This window comes from Natator depressus, chromosome 10 (assembly GCF_965152275.1).
Source record: "Natator depressus isolate rNatDep1 chromosome 10, rNatDep2.hap1, whole genome shotgun sequence".
Classification (NCBI taxonomy): domain Eukaryota; kingdom Metazoa; phylum Chordata; order Testudines; family Cheloniidae; genus Natator; species Natator depressus.
Genome location: NC_134243.1, coordinates 59,290,527 through 59,311,263, shown reverse-complemented (window position 1 = coordinate 59,311,263; position 20,737 = coordinate 59,290,527). Strand labels below are relative to the sequence as shown.

Here is a 20,737-nt window from a genome sequence, read left to right as displayed (position 1 = left end):
AAATAAGTAGAACTGTATCCCAGACCACGTTAACAAATCCAGTGGGGTCCAATTTTTTCAGCCTAAGGGCCAAGCTTTAGTTCAAAAAAGTCAAAGGGCCACAATCAGTACTCTGGGGGCAGATTCTCTGCCCTGTTCCACTCCATTTGGGCAATGCAACTTCTCCTCCTTTCCTCATCTCTAGGGCTGCCCAACATGGTTTTGTTCGGGAAGGTAGTCACATTTTGTTGGTGCTCCCTAGTCTCAAACAGGGCCAGTCAAGCTCCTATCCTGCTATCCCCAACACTCCCATAACCACATGTACCTATCTCCTCCCAGAGCCCAGGCTCCAACCCAAGCCCAGAGCGCTTGACCACTACATTCATTCAGTGCAAAAATGCAAACTACAGCTGTGAGCTGATGGAGTATTAAACACTTTAGAAAATGTTTTTTGATACCTACTTAGCAACCATGAATACCAAAGAAATAACATCTCTAGCAGTTATCTATTTTACTAATTACTTACAAATTGTAAAATCAGGAACAAATTAGTAACCTAAGAAAGAAATTCAGAATGAGATCAAGTATTGCATCATAGCTGTTCACCATCAATGCCAAGCATACTCAGAAATAACAGTCAGAAGTTTAAAATAAGTAGAAGTGTATCCCAGACCACATTAACAAATCCAGTGGGGTCCAATTTTTTCAGCCTAAGGGCCAAGCTTTAGTTCAAAAAAGTCAAAGGACCACAATCAGTACTTTGAGGGCAGATTCTCTGACCTGTTCCATTCCATTTAGGCAATGCAGATGGCATTAAGGGAGCAGAAACCATTCACATATCCTCTAGGGATTCTCCGGGCATGGGAGAGTCCCCATGGGACATAGAACAAGTGTAACCCCTGCTTCAGTACTTTCCTCATTGCAGCATGGAAGCATGTTGGGGAAGAAAGGAGCAAGTCAGGAGCAGGGAGAAAGTGGCTTGAGAACAATGTGTTCTCTATATCCAGCTGGGATGTAGTCTTTAGGGACCATAACCAGTTGGCACAAATTAAGGCAGCCTGCAGGCTGCTCTAACCTGCTTTGGGGCTGGAGGAGAATCAGGGATCCACAACTGGTTATTGGTTCCCAGCTTCTCCTCTTTTCCTCATCTCTAGGGCTGCCCAACTTGGTTTTTGTTCGGGAAGGTAGTCATATTTTGTTGGTGCTTCCTAGTCTCAAACAGGGCCAGGTAAGCGCCTATCCTGTTATCCCCAACAATCCCACAACCACGTGTACTCATCTCTTCCCAGAGCCCAGGCTCCAACCCAAGCCCAAACATCTATACAGCAATTTTAGAGCCCCACAGCTCAAGCCCTGCAACCCCAAGTCAGCTGACCCAGGCCAGCCACAGGTGCTTAATTGCTATGTAGATGTACCTTAAGATTCTGGCAGGTTTAAGTGATCCATTAATAGGACACTTTATAACAAAATTAATGCCATTATGAAATAAAAGATCTACAGATGTATTTAGCCAACAGCAGGCTTGCTGTTTTTCATTTAAAATGCATTACTACTGACAAAATTACAATTGCATCATAACTGTTCGGTCAGTTCAATCAATATATGTCAAATCTTTTTGAATGGGTTAGAAATATTTAATATACATTGCTTAATACTCAAACAACATTTTACTGCATTTTACAAGGATTATATTAACCCTCCCCCAGACCAAGATTTCCCAAGTCGTGTGCCTGATATTAAGCACCTAAATTCAAAGTTAGACACCTAAATACATAGCCTGATTTTGAGAGGCACCAAGTTCTGAAAACTTTGTCTTCAATGGGAGCCGCTAGTGCTGAGCAACTGAAAAATCAGGCCTTTAAAGTTCACCGCATCATATTTGAATATTTTGGCTCCAGTTTTTTAAGGAAGTGTTTTAGGGTTGTTTGTTTGGGCAAATTCATATACAATATGAGCATTATTTAATTTCTAGTCCTATGTGAAATATTTCTAATTGGATGACTTCTGATTTCACAACAGTTCTGATGGCTGTTCCTTTCTACATTAGCACTTTAACTTTGGTAGCAGAACTATGAACATAGTTAATAATGTTGACTAACCACTGAAGTTGTTTTAAAAATCCATGAGACTACATTTGTTTACTTAATAACAGATTTGAAATTAAATATAGTAAAGTATGTTCTGTTATTCAGGCTAGCCAATATTTCATACAAAAAAAACAAATGACAATTTTGGAAACAGGTAAGAAAATAAAATGTGTATTATTTACTTCTCTTTCTGCACTATATTTACCCAAGTTATAGTAGTTCTTATGTGAAGTATCTTCTCTTTTACCCAATTTTATAATTGGGATGAGCGCAGAACAAAAATGTCTGGTGACTTCACTGGCTCAGGCAGAATTTGAAATAAGGGTTTTCCAGATTCCAACCTGTTAAATACACCACCATGCTGATTCTAGCCTTTGTTAAGAATCTTGTGCAGTTCCATGAATTATATGTTCAATCTTCTCAGCATCTTGTTCTAAAGTTTTATTTGTAGGATCGATCTTGAGAGCAGCTTCATAATCCTGGAGACCTAATATTAATACAGCAAGCAGATTATTAATCCTATATACAACAGTATTTATACTTTTTAACAGCTAGTTGGAAGTAACTTTCCCTAAGTTATATGCAAGTAAAGGTAGGGCAGCTTGAGTTTCAGATAATTTTACTGAATGGGATTTGGAGCAGAACAAAATATGGTCTTTAACTTTGGGCTGTATGAAAATATTTATTTAATAATTTCATAAGATTAACAATTGTTTCTAATGGAAATATCACACAGTTATATTAAAATCTTAAACTATTATTAAAACTTACAACATTATTCTAAAACACAAACAGAACCTTTTATATATTTACATGGTGCCTTGCAAACTCACTTTGTCACATTCTTTGCCCTAAAGAGCCTGCAGCCTAAGGCCTCAAACCTGCAAATGGATCTGCACAGACAGAGACTTGAGTCTCTGTGGTACTCTACTGAAGTTATTAGGTACGCACACAGGCACTAAGGTCCAACCACATGGATTCGATTGCAGGATTGGGGTTTAAATTAGAATAGACACATGTACTGTTCAGATAAGCAATGATGCAGTGAATATTGATGAGAAGAAAATAAGAAAGATTTCTGGAAGAAGTGGATTTTGAAGAGGAGAAAAAGGATGTAGGAAGGCATGAAGCTGAGAATGCAAGAAGAAAACTAAGGCTATGTCTATACTATGGACCTTACAGAGGTAGAGTTGTAACGCTACAACTGTGCTGCTGTAAGGTTTCCAGTATAGCCGCTCTTTGCCGGCAGGAGAGAGCTCTCCTGACAGCACAGTTAAACCACCCGCCAACAAGCGGCGTTAGCAACATTGCAATGTCCACACCAGCACTTTTGTTGGTGAAACGTATGTCGGTCAGGGGGGTGTTTTTTTCAAACTCCTGACTGACAAAAGTTTTACCGACAGAATTGCTAGTGCAGACAAAGCCATAACCTGTGAATAGAGTAGTCTGAAAAGCCATAATGAGTGCAAGGGGGAATAAGAAATTATAAAACAGATGTAAGAGGTGAAAAGGTTGATACAGTCTCAAACTGGATACGAAACCGCAGGAGAAAAGCCAACAAAGTGATTCAAAAGGAGAGGACATGACCAGAGTAGAGGGAAAAAAATACAAGTTTAAATAGTGGCATTTAAAAAATTTACCTCATACCTTCTCCCTCATTTTTAACTTTGCCTTGTGAGATAAGAATGGTATATTATTAGAAAGCTCGATAGATATGCACCATTATTACAGATTTTCTAACAAATACAGGGGAAAATATTTTACCTGTCAAAAATTTATACATTTCAGAATAAAAATAATGTTTTAAAAAGACTTGTTTCTGATGACTTCATAAGAAAATATTTACAGTTTATATTTTTACATCTTTGGAAAAATTTGGGAGTTTAAGATTTTTTACTTTTTGCGGTATATAACTGTAACTGTATGGTTTTTCATACTATACATATATGTATCTCAGCAATAAAAACAGAAGTTCTTTAAACATTATGGCCCCAATACTGAAAAGATTTAAGCATATGAGTAGCCCCCCATTGATCCTAATGGGATTACAGTCATGTAATTTTAAACACATACATAAGAGTTTGCAGACTCAGAGCCTGAATTCTTACCTTCAGCATACAACTCCAGCTGACAAAATGCTGTCCCACGCCTCACATAAGCTTTCACTCTAGCATCAGCATTGTCTGAAACAGGTGGTATCAGTAATTCTAGTGCCTTTACAAATAAAAATATCCAAGATATTTAGAGACAGATTTTCTGTGGCCTAACCTCCCATTTGCAGAGACACATGCACCCACAAAAATTTGCATTCTCATTTAATTACCTGGTTTGTGGTGTAACCACTATGATTTGCATTCACAATTTGTTTGCAGGTACGAAAACGCAAGTGCAGTTTTAAAAGTGTAAACTGTCCCACAATAGGGAATCTGGATCTTAGGTTGGTGCATGAAGTGTTAATGATTATTTGTAAACAGCAAATATATTCCATTATCATAGTCCAATATCACAAATAGTGCTCCAAACAAAATATTGATCTCATTACTACAGTTACTAGGAGAAACAAGTTTAGAGCCTCATGGAGTGCTTAGTTCAAGCAACGATTTTGGGACCCATTTTTTTTCAAAATATCCATGTGTGTCAGGTAATGAGTTTTTTTTTTTTTAAATAAACTAAGTAAAAACACAGTACAAATTGTGCTGAAGCACTATTAGATAAACAGAACATAGAGTTTTTCCACAAGCAGTGGTTGATCAAATATTGAGACGTTCCAGCAATCTTTTAAGAGAATCTTTTGGATTATTGTTGGGTTTGGTTTTTTTAATTCTTCATACTAAGTGCAGAACGAAAGACAGATTATGAAATTTATGTGGGTATATTCTATAAACCTTTGTCACTAAAAGTTTTTTTTAAAAGAGTAAGTATATCTGTTTATGTTCTTTTCTTGATGGGCACTATTTTATTAAAAATATAGTTACTGTATCTATCAAGTCCCAACTTGTTCGATTATACTGCATGAACACAAAATTTTGAAACCATCATTAGCCAATCATTTCTCCTTTAATCCAACCCTTTAATAGTCATTTTATTTATCATTAGGGCTGAACAATCCAAAATGTTGATACATCATTGTCTGTGTATCAAACTTAAGCTGTTATATAGTGTCCATAAGTATTTACATTCTTGCTTGACAGCAAAATTAGCTATATGTTAGTTTAAGATCATATCCATGTTATACGGAGATTAACTATAAAAATCTACTTTATGTGTAATATATTTATACCTTAGATGAATCTTCAATGGTCTTGTGCAAGTTTCTCAATTTAAGGTGACAAGCAGCACGATTCAGATACAGTACTGGAATCTTATTATTTAACAGAATTGCCAGGTTATAGGCATTTACAGCTGCAAGATAGTTTCCTGTTGCAAACATTTTGCTGAAAACATAATAAAAAGTACATTTTAAAACAAGGAAAAACATAATACAATACAGAATGCCTATCTACTGTAAACAATTTGGACTAAACTAACAATTTCAAACAAGTTAAAAAAAAACATTAAAAACTGATCATTTATGACATTTTGGATGACATAATAAACAATGTAGATGCAGTCTACTCAAACTTCATGCTGGCAGCCAGGTTGGCAAAAGTTTAAGACAAAGTAAGGTAACACAGCACTGAAGAACAGGAAAAGCAGATCATATTTCCATGGATATGGTGCAGACAATTAATAGACTTTAATGCCAGACTTTTCTCAGATAACGATCACCTAGTCTAAACTCCTGAATAACAGAGGCGATAGACTCCCACCCAGTAATTCCTGCATCAAGTTGATAACTTCTATTTGGGCTTTATCATATCTTTTACACAGATACCCAGTCTTGATTTAAAGACTTCAAGTGATCGAGAACCCACCACATCACTAGGTACATTGTTCCAATGATTAATTACCCTCCCTGTTAAAAATTTGCAATTTACGTCCAGTCTGAATTTGTCAGCATCTGCTTCCAACCATTGGATCTTTTTTGCATGATTAGAGAGCCATCTGCTATTAGGAATCTCTTCCCCATGTAGGTACTTATAGATTATGATCAAGTCCCCTCTTAACCTTCTCTTAAATAAACTAAATAGATTGACAGGTTTCAGAGTAACAGCCATGTTAGTCTGTATTCGCAAAAAGAAAAGGAGTACTTGTGGCACCTTAGAGACTAACCAATTTATTTGAGCATGAGCTTTCGTGAGCTACAGCTCACTTCATCGGACGCATACTGTGGAAACCGCAGAAGACATTATATACCTATATATATATTATATACCTATATATAAGGTATATAATGTCTTCTGCGGTTTCCACAGTATGCGTCCGATGAAGTGAGGTGTAGCTCACGAAAGCTCATGCTTAAATAAATTGGTTAGTCTCTAAGGTGCCACAAGTACTCCTTTTCTTTTTAAATAGATTGAGCTTCTCATATTATAATAATAATATTAATATACCATCTAGTTGTTATATAGCACTTTTTATCGATAGTTTGCAGAGTTTTACAAAAGGAGGTCAGCATCATTATTCCCATTTTACACATGGACACAGGGAGGGAAATGATTTGCCTAAGCAGGCCAGTGACCTCACAAGCCTGTGGCAGAGCAGTCTTCCGAGTCCAATCCAGTGCACTATCCCCTAAGCCACACACTCACTATAAGGCATTTTTCCTAGAACTCAAAGATGTGGTGTACACATTATTTGTAAATCATCCAGTGAAAACGATAGAAAATAAAATTCTGCATGGAAAGATAACATACAAACTAAAAATTTTCTACACTAAAAAACAGAATCAGCATTTAACTTCCGAAAAATAACGTATTCGGTAGTTATGTTTCTGATACATGCTTGTAATCATATCTTGGAATGAGTTTAACTCACTTTCCTTTGTCTTTCAACCAGTCTGGGTTCTTCTCCTCCTCATTTAAATCCTTCAGCTCAGAAAAATTAGCATTCATTGCTCTACGAGCCTCTGCTTGCTTATGCAGCCACTGTGGTAGGAAGATGTGTGCGCAACATGTTAGCATTTTATTTGTTTGATCTACTTTTTGAGATTTAGGTTTTCATTTTGCTTTCATCCTTTCACTTACTTATCGAGGAAATATTTCTTTATCCCATTTTTAGTAGAAACACCTAGCTGTTGATTCAAGATCAGAAAAGCTCTAAGTTTTCCCATATATTTTGTTTCTAAATGAGCAGTAAGGGTGCAGTACTGCCTGACTACTAAACTGTTTTTTGTTTATTGTGATTACAAAGAAGAATGTATCAATGCTCATCCAACAGAGTCCCAAAGAACAGATTGTGAATTTAGACCAAAAAATGTCATAATCTAGTTTGATCTTAACCCCACAAGAGGATAGAATTTATAGCATGCATTTCATCCTTGTATGTGAAGTGAAATTTGGTATGGAATTCAAGTATAAACGTATAATTCTTTAAAACTGTTTAAAATAAAACCAAGCTATTTCTGTAAATCTGAACAATCACATCTTAGGTGAAAAGTGATTTAGTTGGAAACATTTCTTTTAATATTACACATAAATAAGATTGAGGAATCAGTGGGAAACTGGTGTCTTTTCAGCTGCCATCCGGGACTGAGAACAGGGGCTCCCACTGTCAGCCTCCTGTATGGTCGGGCTCCTGCTGTCGAAATTGCAGTGGAAGCCAAATATTGTGGGATCCACAATTTCTGCAATATCACAAATTAAGTAATGCCTTACTTATCGTACATATTCAAGGTGATTACAATAACTTGGTACCGTTATGTTTCTTTTAAAAATAAAATTTCAAGAAATAATGTGACTGTTTTTCCAGACCAACATTTAATATAAATTATTTCAATTACTTCAATTTATAGTCCTGTCTTCCCTGCCATAATAGTCATATTACACAGTACAACCAAGGTTCCTATTTGCAGTTTATCCGTGATGGAAAAAGTGATCAGTGATATAGAATAGTTTACTTTTCAAACTAACTTAGCAACCTGTACATATTCAGTAGGAAAATCGATAGAATATATAAAGGATGACAGGAAGGACCAAAGCAATGCTCAGCACTCTACAACCACAGGAAATGCTTAATAAGGGATATAGCTTTCTTAAGTTAAAGGTGGATGACCACTACTCCATATAAGTATAGAAGAGAATATATTTGTATCTCGGTTAAATTAGAAGTGACCATTTCAATTGCTCACAATATCTCTAGTTTAAACTAATTTCAACAAAGGAAAATAAATGAGAAGTACATATGACTTCATGAAATGACAGGAAGATTGGTAAAGATGTATCAGTCTCATGTCAAGAATAAGACTTCCACGTTGTAACTTCTATTTCCAACAGTATTACTACCAAAATGTGAGCTTCCCTGCTTGGTTTAGTAAAGCAATCAAAGACTCATTCCTATAGACTGTAGTTGGCCACATGAATGAATAGCACTACCAGCACCTCTGAGTGCAGTGAGAGCACCCTCGCAAAATGGAAAACTATCCTTACCTCTTCCTCTTCTGCTACTCGGGATTCTCTGAGAGCTGTAGGAAACACCCGAGATGTGAAACTAATTTTAATAGTTCCAGCAGATCGAGGAGCAGGGAAAGATTCTTCTTTTAACTTCCCTGAAAATATATTTTCAGAACTACAAGCTGCAAAGATAGAAGTAGAACAACAGAAGAAAGCAAATTTATTTTTCATTTTCTCCTTTCCCCATCATATTTTCAAGTAGACCTAATTTAGAGTTTTATAAAGTAGAAGTGCACCTCAAGTTTTTCTGTCTTGTATCCTGAAGGAATAGCTCTAAACATATTAAATCACACTTTTTTATGCAAGCTGGTCATATCGCCATACACAGTAAACTCACAGTATGTACAATTCCTGTAGGATGTACAAAACCTTTGTAAAATTTGAGTTTCATATAAATCAGTTTTGGTTTTCATATGAATTTCAGATACAGGGACAGATTTGGAAAATGGGGGCTTACACTGAAGGCTATATGCAGAAGTCACCCAATCATTTTGCAGTATATTTTACACTGACTATCATGTAACATTTTGGGGCATTTCCGCTTGTATTAGGAACTTGGTAGCTATGTTCCATGAGAGAGAAGGTTTTTTTAATCCAATACTTCTGTGGTTTAGGAGTGCACAGAAATCACTAATTAATTAGCATTAAGAAGCAGCATTTAATGGAATGGTATTATTTGCAATGAAGTATTATGTTGAGGGGCTCGGAAGGAAAGAAAGGGTAAAAAAAAATGCTAAGAACCAAAATCTCCCCTTACGTGTGACTCAACACATTGACAGCAAGTAAACAAGAGACTAAACCAACTGGAGTCAAAAAGAAGAATAAGCAGTTCAGTACAGTACCTAGATATGAAGGTAGAACATACCAGAAATGCCTAGAAAGGTTTAAGAATTGAATTTTTAATACAACAAACATAGTATATAGGTTATAAAAAAGGTAAAACTTTATTCCACAAATACCACCTCTTGTAGATATACTTCTAGTCTTGGAAGTTCCTGCATTTAGAGTTTTAGCTTTATTTATTTCTTGCTTTTTCTTCTCCTCTATTAGTTTCCTTTCTCTGCGTATTTCCTCTTCTCTTTGTATCCTTCTTTGTTTCTCCTCATTTCTCTGCTTTTCTTTCCATCTCTCCAGCTCCTCAGTGACCTTCTTTCGCTCCTCCTCTTTCAGATTTTCAATTCTTTTTCTCTCAGTTTCTTCTAGCTGTTTGAATTGCAGAACTATCAGAACACGTAATGTTTGGTGAAAATGAGCAGAACAGAAATGAGAGTGCATAAGTATCTTCCCAATTCTACACAGCACTATTATTAATATGTGACATTATATACAGAGTTGAGGGATTCTAGAAAAATAGTTGGAAAAGGAGGAAACTGATTGGCTTATACGTATTAATACGTAAAATAACTCACAGAGCTTGAAAAATATATGCCTCCAGCTATTTTAATATCACTATTAGAGGGGCAGGCTTAGGAAAATTTAGGAAAGTGTGATGCTCATTGAGTTGTTTTATTCTGAAGAACCTACATTTTTCTTAGCACTTTGGGCTGCTTTATAGTACTTGGTGGGAGACTCACAAAGACTATGTAGAAGCTTAGCATGTAACATTCTTTCCTTTGATTCAGTAATGGACCACTCCTCCAGCATGATACTTAGGAATACTTTGCTACTGGAGCTGCTACACCCTTCTGATGGAGTCTCTGACCACTTCTGCTTACAAAAGATCCTATGGCACTATTCAAGAGAGTAAGGGTTCTACTCCAGTATCCTAGCTATATTCCAGCTCAGTATCTCAGGGAAATTTAGAGCTGTAAAATATACAGTTTCATTTGAATACATTATTCTTAATTTCCCACTTCTCCTGAAACTTAGATGCTCATGTAGAATAGCTAACACATGTCTACTCAAGAAATAACTCCATTTGCCCGACGCTGAAAGTGATTCCTGCATATGCAATCCTGAAAGCTCTAAGATTCTGCTTGTTATATTTTTAAAAGCTATGAAGTTTTGACAGTCCTCTTGCATTTTATGAATATCTTAACAACACAAAAAGTTAACATAAATGGTCATTTCATGAGGTATGCAGAAAAGCAATTTGGTGCGAATAAAGGAATATAAAAGTTACCATTTTTTGTGAGTGGAAGCATCGTAGAACAGAGGTAGGTGACTAAGGATCAGCCGTAGTGCAAAAGCTGCATACCACAAATTTTATATTCCAGAACGAAGGTAAATAAAATATTTCTTAGAGTCTACATTGCTTAATCCATATATAGAGCTCACCTTACCTTTTGTGCCAAATTATTGCAATCCTAATCTCCCTTTAGATACCAACACCTGCCTGATCTCACCAAAAAAAAAAAAAAAGTCAGTTTATAATGAATGTGTTAACAGTCCAAATTTTTTCACAACTGTTTTCCTCTATATGGTTTCCAGACCTCACAATGGATATACCCAAACTAAAAGTAAAAGAGGAATTAAGAGTTATGCAAACTCTCCTGCCACTTTAATAAAGATGACTACTTTAGAAAAGATATTTTTAAACAGCATATTTAACCCCAAACCTGTCAGGTTAGTTGGAAATTATATAAGATTATATTTCTTGTATTTAATTATTGTAGAGTCGCATATAAATTTACCTTCATTGTGGCCTCCAGAGCATATTTTTTATGTTCTCGTCTTGTAACAGCTTTTGATTTTTCCTCTTCATCTGCCTTCTCTTGGGCTTTTATTATAGCATTCTCCCTTATTTTCTGCATTTTCTCTTTGTCACCTGAAAGAAAATCATTTGAGAAATTTAAGACTGAGGTTCATGTGTTATTCATTGTGTACAGGACAAGAGAATTTCTCTCATTATTATATCTGAGACAGAGTGGCAAAAATGTAGCCCACCCAGGTGCACAATACAACCCTCTGTTAATCACATCTTTAAAAGGGACAATATAAACTACACTTAAACACAACTACCAGGTTTTATAATAAGGTTCGACAAGACCTATAATCTGTAGAAATGTTTCTTTTTTCTTTTTAATTCTCAAAAAGAATAATTTGGTTCGGATTTAAATATTCCTCTACAGAGCTTGCTATCCAAACATTGCACAGTACAAGACACAGAAAGCAACTATAACAAAAGTTAAGCTAATTTATTCTCATTGTCAAACATAACTGTAATGCAAAAAGGAAGCAATCAGCAGTAACGGAAAATGATGAAATGAGATAGCTATCTATCTGTATAATCTAAGGTTCCTGGTATTTCAGGGAGAGAAAAAAAAAAAAAAAAAAAAAACACAAGAAAACCCGGTAGTTTTCTTCGAACACACCCATACATTCCTCTCCCCCAAAACGATTCATAAACATTATCTTCCCCAAGCGCTGGAAAATATGGACATGCACAGCTGAAGTCACCCAAACAACCTTTACTTTGCCCCATGCCATTGCCAACATTCCATGTTCCACACAACATATACTTCCACACTTACTATATAAGAGGTAACCTTACAAAAATGAGTTTTGAAAGCTCAGATTTATTTTCCTTAAGTCAGCAGTCATCTCTAGGATATTAGCTTTATACACATATCTCAGACATCAAATGTAATCCTTTGCCTTTCCAAAGCTCCATACTCTTGACACATAGTCACTTCTGGTCTTAGATTTGTTTGTGTAGCTATGGACTATTTATGGCAATTTTAAATACAATAAACCAGAAATTTCAAACAATACTTATATATTTGGAGGCAAAAGTTTGTTTGGAGATCAGGGCAGAAAGTTTGCTGTTATTTATCCCAAAAGCAAGTTTGTATACTGCTGAGGAGTTCAAATGGCTCTTCATAATCCCAAAGTCATTAGTATTTGTGATGAAACTGAAAGGTGCACTTTCATTGAAATGTCAGTGAGGAATCACTCTCTAGCATTAAGAATAAATCAATCCAATAAAATGTGTTCTTACATTTGGAAGTAACTTGTGTGTTAGCTACAGCCTCACATTGCCTAAGTTTCTGGTTCTTCTCAAGGGGTTGCTAGTGAGGCAGAGTTAAGGTTCTTTGAACTTTGATTTTCTAGGTTAATATTTGCTGTTGTGTGTATGTGTTTCTGCTACTCTGTTCAACTAGAGCTTGAGGTTGGAGAGAGAAGAAATGCATGAGCTTTGTTACAAAGAAAAAAACTACAATGTGCTACTTCATGTATCTATGAATTCTTGCAGGGAAAGGGTTTGGTATGTTTTTGCCTGTCTTTAAATAGTCCATCTATGTTCCACAGTAGACAACTTACCGTTTTCCATAACCAGGGATTCCCACATGGCCACTTCTTTTTTATATAAAGTGAAGAAAATGGTCTCATTTCTGATCTTTGCTGTACTACTAGTGTCATCAATAGGAGCATACAGAATGGCTTCAAATAAAAATGGAGGAACATTTACCTATAAAATGTAAATAGCAAATAAATATACATGCGTATTCATTTTAAAAGTGTTTCATTAAATAAAATGTTTAATAAGATTGTGGCTAAATAATAAATCCCCAATGTATATTTTAAATATTTAGCAAATGTTTTCTCATAATAAACCAAGAAAATCATAAAAGCTGGTGAGTGAGAGAGACTCCACTAACTAGACTGTAATTTGCAGTAGAAGAGATCATTTACAGTAGCTTAACCATCTCATTAAAATATTAAAATAAAATTAGCATTTATAAATGAGTCCAAATTCTAGTATACAGTGTGAAATGCCAAACAACATTGAAAGAATTAGAGCTGCGGTGATAACGCAAATGATTATTTGCTTGCAAATGCTTATGGTATTAACCAATACCAAAAACTAGTAATAAAATATACTACTTTGGAACACTAGTTGCAGCTTTTCAATTTCCATTACATATACTGTAGTCACAAAAAGTGCAATAATGTGAAAAAAAACCACCCAGCAAAGTACAATGAGAAACACGGGACACTGACAAGTACTTTTTAAGAAAAAGATTTAGTTTAATACAAACTAAAAGTGGATGCACAATTTCCCAATAATTATTGCATTGATTACAATGTTGTTGTATTTTTTCTTCTTGTTACAGTAAAGGAAACTTTTCAAAGGCATAAAAGACAGCTTGATGCCCAACTTCCATTAAAAGGCTTCCAGTAGGAGTTAAGTGCCTAACACCCAGTGATTGAAAATCTCTCCAAAGGTGCCAGAATCTGCCCTCGTTTTTTCTTGTGCAAGCCACAGGGTTGCGGAGCTGTAAACGAGTGGGAAATTTGACCAATGGATTACAAATCATTGACGGATGGAGTTTGGCTTAAAATCCTGAGTCTACCCTATTTCTGATTTTAAATCAATAATATAAAGAAAAAATAGGAGATAAAGGATAACCACAGAAAATTGCTTCATGTAGTTAAAGTGTGATACGCAGGAGTGGTGGCTAAAGAATATTTCCCCAGTCACCTATCATAGGTCAGTTTAACAAGAATACTGTTATATTACGAATCAATATTTAGTTTTTAAATGGTTTACTCCCCGCTAAATTGTAGTTTGTTTGGGGAATACAAAACAAAACAAACAACTCTATCACTTTTCCCTTGTCTAATTCATTCATTTATGTACATAATATGCCATATTTGCAGGGGTGAAAGTAAGTTAGAGGACTTACAGGTATGCCAGAGACCTGAGCAGGGGGCATGGCCTTAACCGGAAGAGGCAGGGCCTTAAATCCCCCGGACCCTTTAAATCAAGATTTAAAGGGCCAGGCTCCAGCTGCAGTAGTGGCAGCTGGGAGCCCAGGGCCCTTTAAATCACCCCCGAGCTACCAGCTGCAGGGGCGACTGGGAACTCCAGGGCTCGGGGGTGATTTAAAGAGCCCAGGGCTCCAGCTGCCGCTACCGCAGCGGAGCTCTGGGCCCTTTAAATCACTGAGGAGCCCCGGGGGCTCCCAGCTGCCACCACTACCCCAGGGCTCTGGGCTCAGGCAGAGCTTTAAAGGGCCTGGGGCTCCGCTGTGGTAGTGGCTGCCAGAGCCCCGAGCCCTTTAAATCCCCGCCTGAGCCCTGCTGCCCGAGCCCTGGGGTAGCTGCGGCCGGGCTCTGTCAGGGATTTAAAGGGCCCCGGGGCTCCAGCCGCGTTACGGCCCCAGCCCTTTAAATCCACTCTTGAGCCCCGCCGCCGCTACCTCAGGGCTTCGGCAGCAGGGCTCCGGCGGAGATTTAAAGGCCTGGGGCGGTAGTGGCGGCTGGAGCTCTGGGGCCCTTTAAATCCCCGCCGCAGCCCCACCGCCACTATCCCAGCGCTTTAAATTGCCATCTAGGAAAGCCGGTCCCAGTACGGCGCACTGGCTCTTACTGGTACGCCGTACCGGGGCATACCAGCTTACTTTCACCTCTGCATATTTGTAACATAAACCAACATAGCTCCCAAAGGTTAATTTCTGTATCTGCCAACTAGCATCCACATACATACACGGTGGTCGCAGAACCATGTGTCTGTCCTGAAGAACAACAAAACACTGTGCCTGAGAGACATCTACCACCTTTAAGCAGTAAATCTGAAGGCCTCTCCTTCCTGCTTTAACGAATTGTATTCAACCTTTCCCCTGCAAATCCCTTTCAACTCTCTTAAAGGGTTGCTCGGCTGGTGGCACAGGTTGAAGAGCATCAGTGACAAAACCCTGACCTCTGGCAGGCTTGGTGCCCAGCAGCGATCAGGAACCGTTGCTCGCGTTCACTTTGCTATTGCTGCCATAGTCCAAGCGGCAAAAGGGAGAGTCAGACAGACGGATGAGAGTGGAAGGGACACGGGAGGACGGGTTCCCAGCTGGTGGAGGGGATGGGAAGCGGAAGGGGCGCTGCCTCCTTGCCCAGACCGACCCCCGGGGAGGTCGGCGGCGGCTAGGAACTCCCGCGGAGAGGCGAGTGGGGAAGGCGTAAGGAAGACAGTGCAGGGCTCTGCTCAGGCTGGGAGCGGGGGAGAAGAGCAGAAGCCGCCCCACCTTCAGATACTGGTCAGTGCAGAAGATGTTTGCCTGGGTGACCCGGACACCCCGCATCGGCAGGGAGAGGAAAACAGCAGTGTCCGTCTGCCGCCAGCTATAATCGCTCACCCAGACCGGCATGGCCGCCGCTGCTAAGGGCGCCCTGCAGCGGTTACTAGGGGAGGGTTCAGACTTTCCGCTGCCCTCCCCCTAGCACTTCCGGGTTTGGAACCAGGCCTGAGTGGTGCCCCGCTGTTACGTAATACGGGAAGGGAGCAGCGGGGATCCAGGCAGGAGGACTTCTGCCCGGCCGGGGCACCGCTGCATGCTGGGACTTTGGGCTATCCCCGCCCCTGGGGGAACAGTGCACGCCGGGATTTGTAGTCTGCAAGGTGTCGCTGGCTGCCCAGGCGAGCCCTTGGCAATGAGGCCTGTGTGCGGGCAGCTAGGGCGTGATGACCGGCGTGGCCAGACGCATCATCCCCGCCTCAGCGGAACGCTCTTACAGCCGCCAGGGGAAAGCCTGGTCGGGCACCACCTGTGAAGGGCTCTGGGGCAGAAACTCTTCAGTCTCCCAGGCCTCGGGCCCCCTCCAGCACCGGCTCCGGGTTGGGGCCCCTCCCCGCGCAGGCCGGTCTGGCCAGACCCTTGGGACCGCACCTGTCCGCAAGCCTCCTGTACGCTGTGTCAGGCTGTCCCCAGCAGGCCTCTCGCCCGATGCTGTACAAGACCCGCCACACACACTCCCCAAGCCAGGGGACGGAGCTTCTCTCCCACCCTCTGAAAGGAGCAGACGGCAGAGGTACCGTCGCTTCAACCTTCTGCGAGGGTGACCAGATGTCCCGATTTTGTTGGGACTTTGTCTTATATAGTCTCCTATTTCCCCCCCCCCCCCCCCCCAATCCCCTATCCCGATTTTTCCACACTTGCTGTCTGGTCACCCTACCTCCAGCAGCGACTGGCTGGAGGTGGCGTTTGGGCCCACAGTATTTAAAAAAGTTCAGATCAACCAACGTCATAGGGCAGTTGACAGAGCCCCTTAAAGTCCCATCTCGCCTCAGCCAGAGGAACTGCGAAAAGCAGAGGGCCAGATGCTCTGGCTATTTTCAGCTGAGCAAAGCCCACCAGGTGCCACGGGGAGTCCAAGAATAAACCAGTTAAACCTGCCATGAGGTGTAAAGGAACCTAAAACTACCTAAAACTACGTTTTAGCTTCCTGCCCTCTGATCCTGCACAAAATTTAGAGAGTCAGGGCCACTATTATGTTGTGTTTTTTTAGTTTTGTGTAGTTTGTAGCTAGGGAATGAACTCGTGTAAATAATTATGGTGTACTAGTTTAAAATTGTGGATTTTAACATGAGGCAAACTTCTTTCGGGTGCAACTGAGTGATCGCTGTAGCTTTTCAAAACCGATCACGTGTATAATGAGAAGCTGTTTCCAGAATCAGGGCTTAAATTAAGTGAATCGTGCTCGCATTAACTTTGTGAATCCTGCAATGGGCTCCATGGAGGTGGATCCTTGTGCCTGTGAAGAGCCAGTTGCAAGACTAAGGTCTTAGAAGACCCTTATCCTGCAACTGATTTTGCCTGAGCAGAGTCCTGTTAACTGCATTTGAGCTCTGAGTTGGTGCAAGGATCCATCCACGTACAGTAGAACCTCGGAGTTATGAACACCTCAGGAATGGAGGTTGTTCATAACTCTGAAGTGGTTTTTAAAAGTTTACAACTGAACAATGACTTCATACAGCTTTGAAACTTTACTATGCAGAAGAAAAATGCTGCTTTTAACCATCTGTAAATGAAACAAGCACAGAAAGTTTCCTTTGTCAAAAAAATTTAAACTTTCCCTTTATATGTTTAAGTAGTTTAACAAAGTACTGTACTGTATTTGCTTTTGTCTCTGCTGCTGCCTGATTGCATACTTCCAATTTCAAATGAGGTGTATGGTTGACTGGTCAGCTCATAACTCCGGTGTTTCTACTGTACAAGAAATTGTAAGATAGCCTTAACTCTTAGATTATAAAAAAAGTTTGGGCAGGAGCCCTGTCTATTATGTTCTGTAAACAGTTTGTGTTAAATAATGAAAATTTACCTTTCATGGGGCTCAAAGTGTTACTGTGGGGGAAATAAATGCAAGTTTAAGTACTATTTTTAGGTCTTTCCATAATGCTACAGCAAAGGTTAACTGACAAATAAAATCCTACTGCAAATATTGGTTCATTTACTTACCAAGATCTAAGGTCAGGCACACAGTTCTGCTTTTCATCACTCACACTTAAAGCAGCAGAGAAAGGAATGCAGTTCTTGTTATCCAAAGTATGTTTCCATAATAGACTGCTAGTAGTTTTAGAAATTCTGGAAAAAAAAACTATTGAAGGCTGCTGATAAATTGAATAGTGATACACTGGAAATTCCAGATGTCATGTAAAAAGTAATTTGGCTGTACTTGTCATTCCAGGTATTAGCTTAAATAGTTTGTCTATTTGGAGTCACTCTCTTTCATAAACTTAGGAGATAATTTGTGGATTGCTGTTTGACCTAGTCCATCAGACAAACAATAATAGATCTATCTGCCAAAGTTAAGCCTAATATAGGGGAACAATTAAATATATCCTGCTTCTGATCTACATCCCTTGAAAGTCAGGCCAAACACATAAGGGTCAATCTCACACAATATAGATTTTCTACAATTCAAGTAGGTTTTTAGTTGCTCAGAAGTATACAGTTCGCTGGAGTTAGTTGCAAAAATCCAAAAGAACCAAGAAGTCTTCCTTGACTTACCTGTTCTAGTGTGACCTCGAGAAATTGAGTTCAACCTTACATACATACATACATACACACACTCCCTCTCTCTTAAAAAGAATAAAAAAGTTAATTTACTGTTTGTGAAGGATATCAGATTTTGTTTTCTGATAGTCATGTAATTTATATTTTCAAAGGATTGTTCAAAGAATAAGTGGTGTATGAGAGTTAAGTATTGTTATTGATTTTATCCACATATAATCAGGAATTGCAGGGATTCTAAAACTTCTTCAGATCATGAACTACATATTAATAGAGATTTTTCTGTGGATCCTTTCTCTCTTATTCACCTGTGGCAACATCAGCAGTTGCTTACATGGAAAAGGCAGGGGACTGGGACTGAGATCAAAGTTAAGTTTCTGGTTCCAGGAATGAAATGTCCAGGGGAAAATCTTCATTGAAAGTCAACAGGACTTACTCTCCAAAGTCACTTTTGAAAAATGGGATTTAGGCACTTGAAAACTTTGCCCCATATAACCTTTAACATGTGACTTAGGAATGAACCTGCAGTAACGAAATGGAAGTTTTGCCACCGACTTCAGTGGGAGCAGGATTGGACCTTGAATATTTCTGTGCCTCAGTTCCCCATCTTTAAAAAGACAATGAAAATATTTCCCAACCACACAGGAGTGTAGTGAGAAAAATTCATTAATCTGAGGTCTTCAGATGCTACAGAGATAGGTATAAGATAAATAAATCAGCTGATAAGGAAAAGGTGGAAAGATTGTATTTTTAAATCAAGATGGCTAGCTGGCACAATTCCTGTTTAAATGATTATTTTAATGTTTCTGGGATTTTTGTTGTACTACTCGTCAGATGCTAGGAACCAGGAGTCTTGATTATTACATTTAAATAAATAAAAATAAAACATACCTATCCAGAGCCAAGCTGTGTTCACTCAAGGTGCATACACCACTTCTTCCATGAGTTTGGAGGGTTCATTCATGGAGGAAATGAGTCCTAAATCTATCCTAAACCCTGGTCTTCTGCTTAAGTTGCTAAGATGTATTTTTGGTTTAAAAAAATTAAATTATGCAGTCAAAATGAAAGTACTACAGACAAACTGCTCATTATTTATTCTTCACCTAAAAAGAACATGCTGTAATTATAGAGCATAGTTTCTAGAAGGACAAATTATAATTATAGTTACATCTACTTCTTTGCTCATACCAATCAGCTCCCTGTGTAACTTAAGAAAAAATACCTAACAAATTCTGATCTGTTTACTTGTGAGCTGGGACTCTTTAAATTAAGCAAAACCTAAACAGCATTACTTATACTAGTAACGAAGTAAGTAATATTGATTTTTTTAAATTAAGCTAGGTCTGCTTGTTTGTAGACTCTTTAACAGAGAGAGAGAGAGGAAATGGGCTACGTTTCAGACCTCCTTTATGAACCACATACTGGTACATGTGCATTGACACTGCCTTCCTTTCAGGCATTCCACCTCTCTGGCTTAATTCTGCAGATAATGGAGCTGTTGCTATGACGACTCATAGGAAGTGAAACCTTACAAGACTTGCCATACCGGACCAGACTAGTGGTCCATCTAGTTCAGTATTCTGTTTCTAATAACGGCATGTGCCAGCTGCTTCAGACAAAAATAAGAAACTGATGTACGCAGTCAGGGTATAGTGTATCCAGAGGGAAAGTTTATTCCTAATCCTCAACAGTGACAGGTTGGTTTGTGCCCTTAAGTAGGAGGGTTTATATCCCTTCCAAAATTCTTATAGTAAATTATTTTTAAAACAACAACTCTGGATCTTCTAGTTATTAATATAACTGAAAATTTCTGAAAATGTTCTGAAAATTTTTAATTTCTCAGCCTCAACAACGTCTTATGGCAACGAGTGCCACAAGTTAACTGTGTGTGGGGAAAAAATACTGATTTTAAATTTGCTCTCTTTGAATTTCATAGGATGTCCCCTTCTTCCTGCTCCTTTCAGATATCCACCTATGCCTTTCTCATTGAAACTTTTTTCCAGAGAAGCTTTCTATTCTAAGTAATGCTTTCTTGAGTAGAATCCAACCCCTTGGCTTTAAACATGGGTCCAAAGCACTGGGCTTTTAAACATTATTAAATCATAGACTTACTACGTTTTAAGTGCTTTATATAATACAGTGACCAAGCAGGGTGAAAGAGCTATAAATTAAATAACAGTTAGCACGTCACATGTTTAAAGAACTCCACAAACATCTGACCCTATGCAGGCAGGCAATAGGGCCCAGGTTGCAAGAAGCCTTCCAGTCTCTGCTCCAGGACTGCTTTGGGCTCGTGCCCCTACAAGAAAGTAACCTCTCCCAAAGGGGCAAGGATAGGGAGGTTGCTGACTGCAGAGGACATGCTGCACTCTCTAAAGGTTGCCACATTAGC

At 38.9% G+C, this 20,737-nt stretch overlaps 1 protein-coding gene across 2 annotated transcripts; it reads right to left on the bottom strand.

The window, feature by feature from the left end:
- Positions 1 to 1,609: 1,609 nt before the first annotated feature.
- On the bottom strand, positions 1,610 to 15,769 carry DNAAF4 (dynein axonemal assembly factor 4). Of its 2 annotated transcripts, none has more exons than XM_074966308.1 (9): positions 15,051 to 15,187; positions 12,881 to 13,028; positions 11,251 to 11,384; positions 9,580 to 9,820; positions 8,594 to 8,739; positions 6,984 to 7,093; positions 5,347 to 5,500; positions 4,175 to 4,280; positions 1,610 to 2,553 (listed from the first exon to the last, which is right to left on the bottom strand). In XM_074966308.1, the coding sequence occupies exons 1-9, from the start codon at positions 15,111 to 15,113 to the stop codon at positions 2,444 to 2,446; spliced, it is 1,212 nt and encodes a 403-aa protein (XP_074822409.1). In that variant the 5' UTR covers positions 15,114 to 15,187; the 3' UTR covers positions 1,610 to 2,443. The 2 variants fall into 2 exon arrangements, with proteins under 2 accessions (XP_074822409.1, XP_074822408.1); XM_074966307.1 differs by lacking the exon at positions 15,051 to 15,187 and adding an exon at positions 15,580 to 15,769 and having other exon boundaries at positions 1,611 to 2,553.
- Positions 15,770 to 20,737: the final 4,968 nt, after the last annotated feature.